At 34.2% G+C, this 15,305-nt stretch overlaps 1 protein-coding gene across 7 annotated transcripts in view; it reads left to right on the forward strand.

The window, feature by feature from the left end:
• The window catches only part of SIPA1L2 (signal induced proliferation associated 1 like 2), a 136,744-nt gene that overhangs the window by 98,421 nt on the left and 23,018 nt on the right, over positions 1-15,305 (forward strand). For 5 of the 7 annotated variants that reach the window (XM_035320032.1, XM_035320037.1, XM_035320039.1 and 2 more), the window contains exons 12-17: positions 2,015-2,110; positions 3,697-3,797; positions 4,178-4,281; positions 6,843-7,231; positions 11,141-11,365; positions 13,991-14,144. In XM_035320032.1, the coding sequence (XP_035175923.1) occupies positions 2,015-2,110; positions 3,697-3,797; positions 4,178-4,281; positions 6,843-7,231; positions 11,141-11,365; positions 13,991-14,144 (1,069 nt within the window). The remainder of the gene's footprint in view (positions 1-2,014; positions 2,111-3,696; positions 3,798-4,177; positions 4,282-6,842; positions 7,232-11,140; positions 11,366-13,990; positions 14,145-15,305) is intronic. The other 2 variants (XM_035320036.1, XM_035320038.1) reach the window with 1 other exon arrangement.

Raw genomic sequence — 15,305 nt, forward strand, 5'->3', positions numbered from 1 at the left:
GTGATGTGTGGGTTCTGAAACATGAAAAGAAATGTTCGTAATTGGCAAGGTCTTTCCACATGGGAAGAGATATAGTTAATAGCTTGACAGAGAGATGTGTTTAAAACAAGAGTTTGAAGTAAGGTTGATTGGTATTTATATAGTCTTGGAAGGGTGAAAATGTATACTCAGGCTAGGAAAATGATGAAGAGATTTTAGAGGGTCAGAGTCACAATATCAATGTAGACAAATTGATGAAGAGCACAGGCAAGGAAAAGCAGGATCATAAAACAGGGAAGTAATGGCAGCTGGTCTGAAAATGAGATAATGTTGATGTCAGTGATACAAAGATTCTTTTTAGAGTTAAAAAGAGGAAGAAGCAATAGAAATGTTGATAGATATAGTAAAAGGCTAGATATAGTGGAAGACTTCAACAGCAGCAGTTGAGGTGCCCAATCCCTGGAGTGAAATTAAACTGGGAGCTGAACACCTGTGCTTCTACTACTGGGGAGAGCTAAGTGCTTTGAGAAAGCAATTCAAATGTTTGTGTTGAACAAGGAGTTTGCTGTAATTAGTCATTAAGAAACACATGGATATTTTTGAACTCTACTTCTGCTTTTATAGTATGCCTAATTCTGTTACAGCTTCCTATAATGAGTACCTAAAAGCAAAGTTTCAGTGGGACTCACTTTTCTGCTCTTTCATGCCAAGAAGTTTCTGTGTACTTTAGCCTTTGAGTCACAGTGGTAGGCAAGTGTATCCTTTCACCTGCAGTCCAGAAATCATTCCTGAAAGCAGACAGATGCAACTGTTCTGTGAAGGAACTATGTGAAGCATTCAGACTGTTTCTGTGGTTCTCCTTTTGTAGCCACCTTTTGTTTAGTAGGCTAATGGCTAGACATTTGTCCAGGAAATAGGAGGTTTTGGATCTAGGCATTTGTCTGTAAGAAACAGTATCCCAGTTTTGAGGACAGTGTCCCAAACATTTGTCTCGAGGCCAGAAACACATGGGATGATAATTTACCTTTTCCTTAATGCCGGTTCACTTAAGCTGTGTAAGACATGCAAAGTTCTCGGCAATAAAAAAGAACATACAATTGAGCTCAACCGTAGCCTATGGACTAATTCATTTGATTGCAAAAGGCTTAGTCTTGTCAATGTTTATCAGAGTAGGACATGCTGAAGAATTAGGCTCTATACCATCTACTTATGTGTGTTTGGCTATTAGACAAAATATAATAGCAAATGTCTTGGAAATTTTCAAGCTGAACATTAAAGTTGCTTATTAAATGTCATGCCCTTGGGGAAGTGTTGTGCATAAATCCCAAACTACCTCTTTTCAAGTACATAAATTCATTTCTACTTATAGCCTTCTAAACAACAGCAACAAAAAAAGATATGAAAAAAAGAATGGAGATACAGGGAATCCAAACTAATGTAGCTGAGAGAAATTGTAGAGTTATTGATTGGTATGTGCAAAAAGGAAGAGTAGGAAGGTAATCAAAAACAAATTTAAACATTGAATTTCAGCTGTCCAGAAATCCCAGAAGAGTAGTTAGAGGCATTGCTAAGACATGAGTCTGAAATGTTTGAAGTACAGAATAATATTATTCATGAAAATGTTTTATTGCTACTCTTCTATGTCAACATATTAATAAAAAATTATTGGTTGTACCTTATCTAAATTATTATGTAGAAAATTGGAATACATAGAGCAATAAAAATGTTTCCAGTGCATCACGAGAGCTTCCCATGCATATATTTAGAGGGCTAATCCAGCTGCTGTGATTTAAGAGTAATCCCACTTGTTCAGAAGTAAAGCTGGAAATACTTTATTAGTGATTAAATAAATAATATATTTAGAAAATACTTCTTAAAGCTTTAGAAATCTATGATAAACCCATATATTCCCCAAATGAATGTTCATAAAGTATTCATACTATGTATGCATTATTTGTAAAAATGAACATTTAAAAGAAACACAGTTCAAATCTGAAACTCCACAAATATCTCAGTGCATCATTAATGATTCTAGTCAACATTACAGAAGTTCTCCAAGCAACCAGTCCTCATCCAGTGACCCAGGACCCAGCGGGAGCAGCCAGTGGAGACAGCAAGTGGGATATGATGGGTATTGATGATTTTTTAAAAATCTTGTTGCATCTTCTTTCTGAAGCACACATCTATGTGGATGCTCTATATCATAGATTTATCTGGGAAATCTGTTAGTAAAATATTAAGACTCGTAAGGTTCACTGTAATGTAATCTGTATGCCAGTAAAGTTTAAAGTCATACTACTTAACCCTTTAGGACCAAATTGTTACTTTACAATTCAGGTAAATAAACAATTTTTAGGTTTGCTTCCCAAGGAACAAGACAGAAAGCAGCTGTTAAAATAGAACTGGAATTGAATAGTATTTTCTTCTCCTTTAGTTTTATTGGAAGGGTATTTAATTAAAAAAGCAACTTTACAGTCTGCTAAGGTTTTGTTTCCTACTGTACTTGTTCCACTGACATTCCATTCCCTAGCATTTCTCCTCAAAAAAAAGCAGCAATATTTCAGGTCTCTTCTCCCTTTAAATCTGTTGCAATATGTAGATGTTATGTTCATGTACCTGTTAATCCCTTGATGCTGAAGGTTTTAAATATTAGCTATGTGTTAGTAAAAGACTACTGCAATATGCCACTTATGTTTTAAGAATATTGCATGAGAAATCTGTTCTAGATTACTTTATCACTTTGTTGTATAAATGTAGCTGACGATAATACTTCCGTTATAAAATTTGGGCAATGGCAGTATCTACATAGCATAATATAGAAACATTGAATTTTTTCCATTTGGATTTAGGAAGCTACTTCTAAGAAAATATGTGAATACTGAAAACATTATCTTGGCTCCTTGTCTGTTAGCAAAATATTCTTCTGGCATGCCTGTGTATCAAATAGTCCATGTAGCAGATATATACGCATCATCTTGGAGATTCCTCAGAGTATTTCAGGTTATTCAGTGAAATCTGTGGCAGCTAAATATATGGAAATAATTCAAATAAAACTATAGGTTTTTTGCTTTTTTTGACGGTTTTTCTGGTCATTTTACCAGCACAGTAATTACTTATAGCAACCTTGTTTTTAGTATGTTGCTTTGTGAAATTAATTTCTGCAAATTCTACCAGAGAATTTAGAGTTCAGATATTGAAGATTCTTCAAATCTTACATAGTTTTAATACTGGAGTAGTGACATCATAATTTCACATAAAAATGACAGAGCAGTGGATACAAAATACAAAAAAGTGGATCTAATATTAGCTTTCATACATGCTATGAGTTTGAAATCCTGCAAAAATAGTTATTTTCATGGCGCTTAGTTTATAAAGCAATTAAACATGTTAACGTAGTTCTCAACTTCAAAACCTTGGCTATTGTAGCCCCAAGAATGCATTTCTTCTGAAAGCTCGGTGTTGTCTTGGTCTGTTCAAACTTAAGGCATAACAGTGGGCTGTTGAGAAAGTTACATGTAAATATTTCTATTCAGTGTTTGGAAATGTTACTGTACTTGCTTGGTAGGAGGGATGACGACTTTAAACAAATCACTTGCAAAATACTTGCTTTGAAGAGTAAAAAGTGTTGTTGTTCATCATGTAAATAGTTTTATAGAAAAGAAAAAAGAACAACAACAACAAAAAAAAAACAGTTTAATTTTCTGCTTATGTTAAAAGGTGCCAATCCCCTTTACTCCATGAACACCAAGGTACTGGCTCACTGGAGTGTGAAGGAGGCAGAGAACGAGAGGAAACTTTGGATGGAACCAGACATTCTGGTAATAATACATACCATATCTTAAAAAGAAATGTTCTTTGTAATGTAGTGCTTGATGAAGTGCAGCCATGTTCTGATGTGGCAGTTTGATACCCAAAGAGCAGTAATATGACAATGAAAGCTGGGGCTGTTACAGACAGTCTAATGGAATGTGGTGTAAGGTATTTAGGCGGTATTTTGAACAAACTGCTCCTGAACTTCAGAAAGCTTTGTGAATGATGAAAAGCAGGTTTAGATCTTAACAATCCTGCAAAATTGCACATCTCTGATTCCAAAGAGTATATGGGTTTGAAACCTGATGCTAAGCCATGTGCTCTTTTCTTTGTACAGTATACTCATCTTTTTAGCATTCAGAAATTAAAACACAATTATTTATGGCAGAAACCAAGTGGCATGCACCATCGAGCAAAGTCCTCAGCTCCTACAAAGACCGGGCTTTACAAAAAGAAGGCAGTGGCAAGGAGTCACCAAACAAACTTTCACATGTAAGTCTTTTACTTCTATGTCATTCAAAACTCTAAAACAAACAAACAAAAAACCCCACACTAAACAAACAAAAATTTAAAAGGAAAAAACAACAACAAAATGAATAATAAAATTTAAAAAAATAAAAATGCTGGTTTAAAATGTATTTTTAAAGTATGTTTCTTTTAGTAATTTACAAACACCACTGTGGGTTTTGGGAGGCAGAGTATGCTTACCTAGATGAGGCATGAACTGAACATGCTTAATTTGTGTTTGTAAACTAGAGAACCCCTAGAGGGCTTCAGTCTAGGGCACTGAGGAGATAAAAGCCTAACTAATACAGGCTACACTCTGCTGTGTGTTTACAGCTTCATTTATAGAGACTTGTTTAATCTGTGAAGTATTTCATGAGCTAAAAAAAGTTGCATTTATGTTACCACTTGTCATGATGTGTAAAATACACATGTACTGTATTTATCAGTGAGCACTGTAAACATGTAGTTTCTGCGTTTGAATGCTGAAAAGACTTCTAGTCTACTAGTTCAGAAGTTTGTCCTCAGTAATGGCAAAATCCTCAAATGACTTAACTATGGAAATTACACTAATTACATGGTTGGTCTTTTTCTGTTGTCTTTTGTACTTCTTACATGAAAACCTCTTATAGTTTGTAGGAATCTGTACACTACTTTTAGACTTTAGTAAAAATATAAAATCAAATTCTCTTCTTATGTACATTGATTTCTTATGAGAATTTAGCCTGATACTTCTCAAAAACATTTTTTGTCATAAATAGAATCGTGCTGTACAGTTACGTACAAAAATACTTCCTTGTATCTTAAGCAAAAGTTTACACAAACCTGGAGTCATTATATGTAACAGTTACCATTAATCATTGTACTGAAGCCAAAGTTAAATGCTGAGTTTGCTTCACTTAGAATTTTATGCTAATAGCAGCTCTCATGATGCTGGGGTTCTGAACAGAAAAAGTTCATGATGGACTTATGTTAGTGTTTGCACGCAAATGCATGTGTGTAATGCAGGTGCAAGATAACTACATTGTACAAAGTAAGAACCAGTATCATTACAAAGATAACACGTACATGATTAGACTATTTTATTTATGCTGTAAAACTGTAAAAAGGTTATTGTCCTCCTGCTTTTACTTTTTTTTCTTATTTTAATCTTGCCTCATGACATAGCATTTAACAACATGTAACAATTAGGGTCACACTGAGCTTTCATACAAAAATTTCTCTTGGCACAAGAAAATGCATAAAATGACCCTGAGCTATGACCATAGTGAACTTTGAACAGTTCAAGATGTTTATATCAATAGATGTTTCCCAGATTTTCAGGTGCTTGCAGAGTTGGGGTTAACTGAACATGTATGTTCAGCAGCATATGGGAAATCTTTGAGAGGGTTCATACACACGTTATGTCTTCTGAGGCTGATTTTGTGTCTTTGACCTTTTTTTTCCCCATTTCTTTCCACTTTGGTTCCATTTTACATTATAGTACAAAGTGACACATCTTTTCTCCAGACACCTTTCTCCAACTCTCTCCTTGGAAAACCAGCTCATTTTTATCATTTTTTTTATCAATTGTTCATTATTTTTAAGGTGGCAGCCATCTTGTAAAGGCTAGGATGAATGCAAATGTAACCCCTACTTTTTTTTTTTTTGTATTTTCTCAAATTTTGAGACCTGGTAATTCCCATATGGAATAGAGCTGTTATTTCAGGAAGAGCTGCCTTTTCTAACTGCTTTTAGGTATGAGTGACAGCCATGTTTATAGACATCTGCTAGGAAGGGGATCTCATAAAAAAGTTTACCTTCCCACTTAGTGTTCTGCCTAATAGAAGCCCATCTACCCTTATTCTGGCTACTCTGTCACAAAGATAAGTTAATCCAGCTCTCTATAAAATCTCTTTTCAGGAAACAGAACAAAACACAAAAACTTCATTGACACAAATGCCTGATATAATTCTTCCACTTCAATTGCCATGCTTAGTTTGGAGCCCTGTGACTTGTTACTCTCATCTGGTATACATACATTGCACTTGGCTTCAGTTCAAGTAGCCACACATCCAATTGGATTTGATCCAATAACCAGCGTATTTCACCCACATTGAGAAAAAGCCAAGGTTAATTCAGTCTTCAGTGTCCTTCAGATTTGCAGTAGAACTTGTTTAAACAAATAATGACAAATGCTTGTAGCTTTAACAAATGCGTATTTCAGCTGTTCAGAAACTCAATTTTATGGATGTTAAGTAAGTCCTATAATCAGAAAAGTCAAGTGTGATCTTATGATTTGCCATATAAGATGGAAATAGAGCCTGATGTTCACTTTTATTTGCAGTGACATCAACCTCTAGCGTGTCTAGTCTGTTGTGCAATTCATTTCGTAGAAACTAGTGGTATAATTAGCTTTTGTCATGTTTTGCAATTATATTATCGCATACTGTAAAAATAATAAAGTGATCTTTGAATGGCACAAATTCAGTAGTTTATATGAAAATTAAGATTTTACAGTTTAACTTGAGGGTGGTTCTTTTTCTGTTTGGTTTCTTCTTGCTGTTAAGATTGGAGATAAAAGCTGTTCAAGCCACTCAAGCAGCAATACCCTATCCAGTAATACATCCAGCAACAGTGATGAAAAACACTTTGGTTCTGGAGATCTGATGGATCCTGAACTGCTTGGATTAACTTATATAAAAGGGGCATCTACTGACAGTGGAATTGATACAGCTCCCTGTATGCCAGCTCCTCTCCTGGCCCCTTTGCACCTTGCTGGCAGCAGGTCTGGAGTACATTGTCGTACTGAGCAGTGGACGGAGTCTTCTGAAACTCCTGGGCTAGATGAGGAGCCAACTAAAATGTATGCTGTTCATAGCTATGCCTCTGCTATTTCTACCAGTCATACAGCTGAAGGCAGTATGGGAGACCTAAGTGAAATCTCCTCTCATTCCAGGTATGTTTTTCTTACAAATTATGGATTTTGGACTGTAGAGTGATGGTCAGAGAATTATTTTTTGTTACAGTTTCTCTCTTTACTTTTCTTTGAAAGTGTGCCTAACTGGTTTTGATTCCTGTTGTATTCAATACTTACATGAGGAAGTGTAACATTTTTCAGGCAGTTTTTGATGAGTCCTCCTAAAAAGCATGGCTAGTCCTACTCCCAGATTTGATGGAGAATTTATATGCAACTTTGCAGAAATTCCTTAGGTTTCAGAGTTGGAAAACATACCTGAGTAAAAGTGAAATGAATTTTTTTATGGTATTTGTGAAATATATTCAATACCAATGTGTTCTACCTGTAATCATCTGAGATCTTAAATGTTAGAAAACTCACAACTTTACTTTCATTGATAAAGAAGGAAACTGTAAATTACTATCCATCAGCATAAGATGCTTTCATAATACTTTGCATTATTACTGTACATTTAAAAATAATCTTTCCTTCTCTGTTTCTCAGTTATGAGTGTAGTAGGTCCAAACACCCCGGTTGTATTATTTTGACACCACCAAAAGATACCAATATCTTTTTTTTTTTTCCCTAGAACTTCCTTCACATACTCGTGAAGGAATACAATACTACAATACATACTGTACAACAAATTATATTGGAGTTAATGATGAAAGAAATCAAAGCAATTACAATGGACATTTTTTACATATAGTGAAGCTTTGTGGCATACCATCCATCCTAATTTACATTATTGTGGTGTATACTTCACAGTTTTGTTTCTTGATCTGGATTTCTGGTTGTGTGCGCTCTTCTTTTTGTTACCAATGGAATGTTTGTATGGTACATCTATTAAAAAGCAAACTGTGAAAGTACACTTTTACAGCTGGTTGCCTTTATCTTCCAATTCCCATTTTACGGGGACTTTGAAGCTGAAGCTTTGGTCTCTGTGTGATGGTTTTTACTCTGTAAAGAATTAGAAGGAAATTGCTTGTTCTTTCCCTCTGAATTTTCTGTTTTCAATATCAATTAGTATAGGAAAATTACAAAAGAATATCATCATGTCTTTGTATGCTAACTTGATTGAATTAGTTTTATATACTTAAAATGAGTTAGAATTTTTTTCACAAGTTATGGAACATAGTATTGACTTGCAGTATAGGCTGTTGTGAAAAGTAGGTACATGCTTTCACATTCTTTCACTACATCTGTGATGAAGTAGAAGCTCCAGATTTACTCTGCTTTATAAGCATTGAGATTTAGTTTTATAGATTAGGAGGAAGTAAGCTCTGTGTTTCTGGGACTTCATCATAATGGGCTGCAATAGATTTCTAATGGCTAGAATATGCATTTTCAGCGCTTGCGTGGCAGCTATCATATTTAAAGTGCCACGCAGCTATTAGGTATTCTCATGTTCATTTATATGGAATAAACATTATAGATTTGGGGAGGAAAAAAAGCATATAGATTTTAAGTGAGTTTATCCAGGCATTTACAAAGTAGTAATTATTGTTGAGAATATAACTTACACTAGGAGTGACCAATTCCACTTCGGCAATAGCAGTGTTTTCAAATGATCAGCTTTTAATCTGTGTGCCAAATGCTTTTGCTACAGGAAAATGTCAGACTTGCATTATGTGACCCAACTGTTTTATTTAAGCTTTGCTTACATTTAATTCATATTATACTAGAGTAGTAAATAATTTTAAAGTTGGATTTAAAGGCTAACAACACCTATACCAGCACCTGCAGGCTTACATTATTTATTTTTTTTTTTTAAAAAAAGTAAATCTAATTTTATGGCTGTGATGCTGCAACACAGTGTTCAAATAGACAGAAGAAGGTTGAGTTAAGGTGTTGTGATATCTACTGCCAAATCCCATGTATATTTTCCACTGGTTAGAAATTAAGTTCATACTGGTACATAATCTGTAATGATGAAGCTCTAACCTGAAACAGGAATTTATTCACAACTGCTTTATAAATGTTAAACAATAAATGTATTCTATAACAGCTAAACAGTGTAAAACGTAGACACAAGACCACACACTGGAAAGTAATTGCTCTATAAATACAACATTTTCACTATTAAAACTTTATTCTGCGTATTGAGTAAATGAAGTGCAATATGCAAGAAAGATGTCAGTTGGAAATACTGGCTTGATTCTCTAATGTGATCAGATAAAGAAGCCCCTGAAAAAACTAATACTAAAGTCTGAGAATTAAGCCTGCTGTGTGAAACGGTATTTCAGACAACAGGAATGACTGGAGCTATGCACAACATTATGTCTCACAGCCATGTTGTTAATGGTTTTCTCTCTCCTAGTTGATTGTCAGTATGCATATGAATTATAAAATACCTTCGGGTTACTCCTAGCTGAAACAGCTCCACTGCCTTTAGTTTTGCTTTGTTTCTTACATAGACTTACATTACTGAGACTATACATTGCTTGTTTCAACCATTGCATTGAACTCATGATCTAAAAGCACATTTCTGTAGGCATTTTATTTCTTTACTTCATAAAAATGTCCTGTTATTTAAAATCTACAGAATGAAGTTGGATGCTCTGTTTTACTTGGGTTTAGTTGCAAATAGAAGTCTAAAATCCTTTGGATAGTGTCCTTGTCAATCTGATATGTTTTTTTTGTTGTTGTTTTTTTGTTTTTTTTTTTTTTTACATTGTGCTTTAATGTATGCTTCACCTTTAGATTTCAGTTTTTCATAACTGAATTGTTTTCTTCACTATGTCTTTATATCCCTTCTTCATGTAGTTACAAGGATAAGCTGGAGCAACCTTATTGTTTTTAATGTCAGTTGCAATATTGTCTTCCCCCAAAACCTCATAATCTTGTTTCTACTTTTGTGGTGGAAAGGGGGGAAGAAAGGAGAGAAAATTAGGAGAAAATTAGTTGTTTTTAAGAATAAATGTACATAAACTCTCGTAAAAAATCCACTGCCTTAATGATTGAACTTTATTTCATGTCAAGCAGTTTAATTTGATCTAATGACATCTTTGCATGTGCATTGCTTGTATTTGACTCTGTATGGACAGTAAAGTAGACGTGCCTCTTATACTTTGAGCAACACCTTTTGATCTTTTGTGGGTGAATCTAATGGTCTTGGGATTAGATTAAAAAGTAGAAATATGTTTGGTATTTGTAGCTGCTTCAGGTTCCAACCTCTAGTTTTAGGCAAGCTATTTGGTTTATGAATGCTTTGGTTACTTCAACTGCATGATGAAAAGAACTTTATTCCTGGAGGAAGGGTTTGTTTTTAGTTCATTTTAAATCATTTTGAGAGCCTTCAGTAAAAGGCTGCATTAGTGCCTACTAGTGCTATTATTTGTAGTAAAAGAGACTATTATAATCATCCAGAGAACTATTGTTGTTGAACTAAAACTTACTTCTGTTAATATGAAATGCTCAACAGTACTGAATGAAAGACTGGATTTAAACTGGTATGAACAGGAAAAATTAATTTGAAGTGGAAAGCTATAGAAGTTTTATAATTAGATAGATGTTTGGGGTAATTCCTTGTGTAGTTCTTGATGTAAATTGAATTATAGCATTAATAATGTGTGTATACATATTTACTGAAAATTGCATATACAAATCCTACATATATAAGTATTGAATTTAGTTCTTTAATTTTAATTCACATCAGTTTGTGTTGACATTTCAGCATGTTGAATTACATGTTACTTGCTTCAAAAACTCATCATTATTCTATTATCAAAGAATTTTAACGTATATCCTGCTGATGTGTAGAAAATTACTGATAATGCTGCCTTTATTTTGCCTTGAGAAAAAGTTAACATTAAAAATGATAGCTGAGTATATGGTGAAGAGTTTCTGATTTGTTGTTTTGCACAGCAGATTTCATTTTGCTTTTGTGTGTTTTCTTTACTTTTTCAGTGGGTCACATCATTCAGGAAGCCCATCAACACACTGCTCTAAAAAGAGCGGCTCCCTAGATACCTCCAAAGTCTATATAGTGTCACAGAGTAGTAGTCAACAGATTTCTGGGTCAGTTTCAAAACCATACCACAGACAAGGAGCAGTGAGTAAATACGTCATTGGATGGAAAAAATCAGAAGGAAGTCCTACACCTGAAGAATCTGAAATTTCTGAATGCCACGAGTAAGAATTCTGTTTCAACTTTGTTTGGGGCAGGAGGGAAAAGAAAATATATTTTAAAATAGGATCGAAAGATGAAAAAATACAGATGCCATTTGACTTGTAAATGTTTGGCTTATTTCTGTACCTTTATGTATCAGATGCCCATCCAAAAAAGGAAAAAGGGACAATAACTGCAGGATGCACCTTTTTCTGGTTTCTCATCTTTTCTATCTAGCTGCACCTTCTTTCCATTTCTCTGATAAAGAATGCTGAAAGAAATTTCTGAAAGTATATGGAGGGAAAACCATAAGGCTATGCCATACATTTTGAATTTCCTTTTCCAAATCTCTGGGAAACAATTGTAAAGCCACAATTTTATTGTGTCTAAAGACTTGTTCTAGAAATCTTCAGGAACATTGCAGTTAAATCAAAAAAGCTTACTTCCTGATGTTTCTGTATTAAGCCTTCCTATCTTGTTGCCTAATACATCAGCTAATACATTAGAAACGGCAGACATGCCCATAAACTTAGCAGTAATCTATGTAGGCAATTTAAAAAAATAGTGACTGTTGGAGGTATTTTAGTGGTTCTTGTGTATCTTTTTCTGACTGATTTTAATGAATAGATAGCAACTGGTGGTTAGGACCCCACAAGACAAAGTTTAAGTGTGGATATATCTGATTCTCTTCAAGAGATTCTGCAAAATGTGTAGGCTCACACTACATTTCTTTTATAGGAAGTGACATTTAATCAAATCAGATCAGTACTCAGATCAGTTCTAATAAGCAGTTATATGTACAGCTTAACAGAGGAATAACCCATTAGGAATGTGTTAGTCGTAGACAGAATAAGAATGTTTCACTCAAAGGAAAAGATGCAGTACCTCAAATAAAGATAGAGAGGAAACCTTCCCAGTACTTCAGCAGTAACAAATAATGTTTGAATCTGATGTTTGAAACAAATTTTTACATTCCTTGTATCTTCAAAATCATCTTCTTTGATAACCTCCTTGCTTTCTTTTTGTGCATAAGCTATTTAGTGCTACATCTCAATAAATCAGTCAGGCCTATATATTTCGACAAGTTGACATGGTGACATCCAGTGCCTGACTTTCAAATGTTTAATATAAGATTACTCTATTTAGTGGGAATATGGTATTTGCATATAATACCTTGTATTCCATTTATGTGCATAGTTATGGTAAAATTCATATTTTAAAATATAAATCAGAATATTTGTACTAAGAAATCTAAACTTGAAGTCAAACTCTTAAATTCCTTATTCTCAAAAGTAAAAAAAAAAAAAAAAAAAAAAAAAAAAGCTGTCCTGTTTATTTGTATTTCTTCATGGTATTGTATTGGTGATTTTTTTTCATGTTTTCATCTATTAAATTGTTTAGTCATAGTAGTTCTCACATTTGGAAAATGGTAGCTTCACTGATTCCCATAAGTTTTTGTATTTTGAAGTTGATGAACCCCTGAAACAATTTATCTTTATTTCAAATAGAACCCTTAGAACAAAATTGAATAATGAAGCATGGCATTTAGACTGAAACCACAGTAATTTTGAAAAGCATCTTCAAGAGCTAGTTCAGTTTAAGAAATAATAATTGATTAATGGCAGCACTTCACGTACCAGAAAATACTTTCAGATTTTTCCATGGTTTAGAGCATCGCTTCACCTCTTTCTAGGAAAGCTTTCTATACATCACAGAGAGGAAATATCCCTCTGAGGATAATTATGTTGAAATAAAATAACATCTCTAATTAGCAATTATGATGAAAATCAGGTCAATTGCTGAATGTTGTGCCACTATAGGATATAATTCACCAAGAATTACACTTTACCGTAGCAAAGCTTGTTTCCTCTCTGCTGAGGACAGAGTCACTGATTATGCTGCACTTGACAGTAAGTAATGGCTTCAAATGCATGTTCTGTATGATTGGGAATCTCTGGTTCTTTAGATTGCATTTCCAGAGTAAACCTGTTAAAATTACCTCCTTTCTCACTGGAGGGAATGTGAAAGATGATAATTCAGTTTGACAGTCCTTTGTTGACTGTAAATACATTGTTATATACTGATAATTAAAGAAGACAGCTGTTTTATTTGTCTAAACAGCTTTATGAAATTGCTGATAATAAAACACACTTGGCACATGGCACGATAGATTACAGATCTTCTTCAAATATTGCCATTGATGACCATAGTAATTTTGTCAGATTGTAAAGCTGGATACAATGTCACACTAAAAAACATTGATTTTCTTACTTGCTAAGGAAGTAAAAAATATATTTATATATTTTGATTTGTGAGGAACTATTGGAAATGCTGCTATAAATACAGCCTTAGCAATAGAGTATTGTGGTGTGCAAAAAGGGGGAGAGGAAACGTGGGAGAAACAAGCATTTTTTGTTTGTTTTTTGTTCTGAAGAATTTCTTAATATTGGTCTTTCAGTAGTTTAAGAATTTCATCTTGAACCCAGAAACAGTTTTGTATGAAATGACTAGAACATGTTCTAAATAAAAGCAACCTCTGTCATGAGGTAATTTTAACAAGTTTTACTTTGTGACTGAAAATAAATTTAGTCTTTCAAATCCATGAGCACTATTGCTTATTTTGCTAAAAGCCCCAATTGTTTCAACAGAGTGTATGATGATATTGATGCTGTGTCTGCATCGAGTCCACTTCAAACTTCTGTGAGGAATGCCATTGTTGAAAGCCAACAAGTGTTATCCAAAGAAGATTTTCTGAAGTTGATGCTGCCAGAAAGCCTCTCTGCAGAGGAAGGGAGGAGAAAGGTTAGCTACTTTGTTTGCATGTATCCCAGGCATAATTATGTTAGAAATTTATTTCCTGGTATTCCCAAAGTTGCTATAGAGAAGGCAATATCACTTTGTGCAAACTAAGTATATTCCATGGGGATGCAACAAATACTGACCATAAGTCCCAAAACATCATTTTCCACAACATGGAAATTATACCTACTTTGATTATGTATGAAATACAGTATTTATCTAAGTATGATTCTGCTTAGCTGTAATGGTTGAGCAAGTTAATTATAATTTCAAAGGCTAAGAGTAGCATTTTCAAGGTTGAATGGTTACATTTATACACCTCAAATGATATTTAGGAATAGGAATAAAAGTAGCCCACTTTCCTCTTTTCTATGCTACTCACTACTAGTGATTCTGAATTACAATTCCACATAGACACCAGTGGGAACTGCTCAAAAGACATAATTGTCAGTGCTAGTGGAGAGCATAGGTCTATATAGTATGAAAACAATCAGTAATGTTAAAAACTTCACAAAAAAGTGGATAGAGAATTTAATATTTACTACTTTTCAAAGTATGAATGATTCTGAATTTGGTGCTTAATGTGTATTAAAGCAGTAAGCAATTGAGTTACTTGAGATAATTGTCAAATATTAATTCAATGCTGTCTTAACCCACTGTGTTTATACAATGTGCTAAATAGCATAATCATCATGCCTGAACAAAAGTAACACATGGGAATACTCTAAATGCAGAGTTGAGTTTAAAATTCAGATCATATGCACCTTTAAACTACAGTATGTTAAGTATATGTGTTGTATGTCTTTGAATTCTTATGCATAACATCCTAGAGGTCTTTATGAGTTATGCTTGATACAATAATTGGCTTTCTGTAATGATTTCAAGTATGGCCAGTGTTTCTGGGTACTTAAGTATGAAACACCAGGGAGTGAGGAGGTGTAGCCATCCTAAGAGAAATTACTGCTGCACCCTTCTCTTCCCAGGATATCCAAGGAAGAAACACCACAGGCCATGATTTGCAGGGGATCCCCAGCCATAGGAATTAGCAGTATCCAGTCTTTGATTGTGCCCTCCGTGGAGGGCAGTTACTTTACTATAGGTTGGCTAGTTGACTTTGACACCAAACCAGAAAGGAATTTTGAGTATTCTACAGAATCAAATCAC

The sequence above is a fragment of the Oxyura jamaicensis genome, chromosome 3 (genome assembly GCF_011077185.1).
Source record: "Oxyura jamaicensis isolate SHBP4307 breed ruddy duck chromosome 3, BPBGC_Ojam_1.0, whole genome shotgun sequence".
Classification (NCBI taxonomy): Eukaryota; Metazoa; Chordata; class Aves; order Anseriformes; family Anatidae; genus Oxyura; species Oxyura jamaicensis.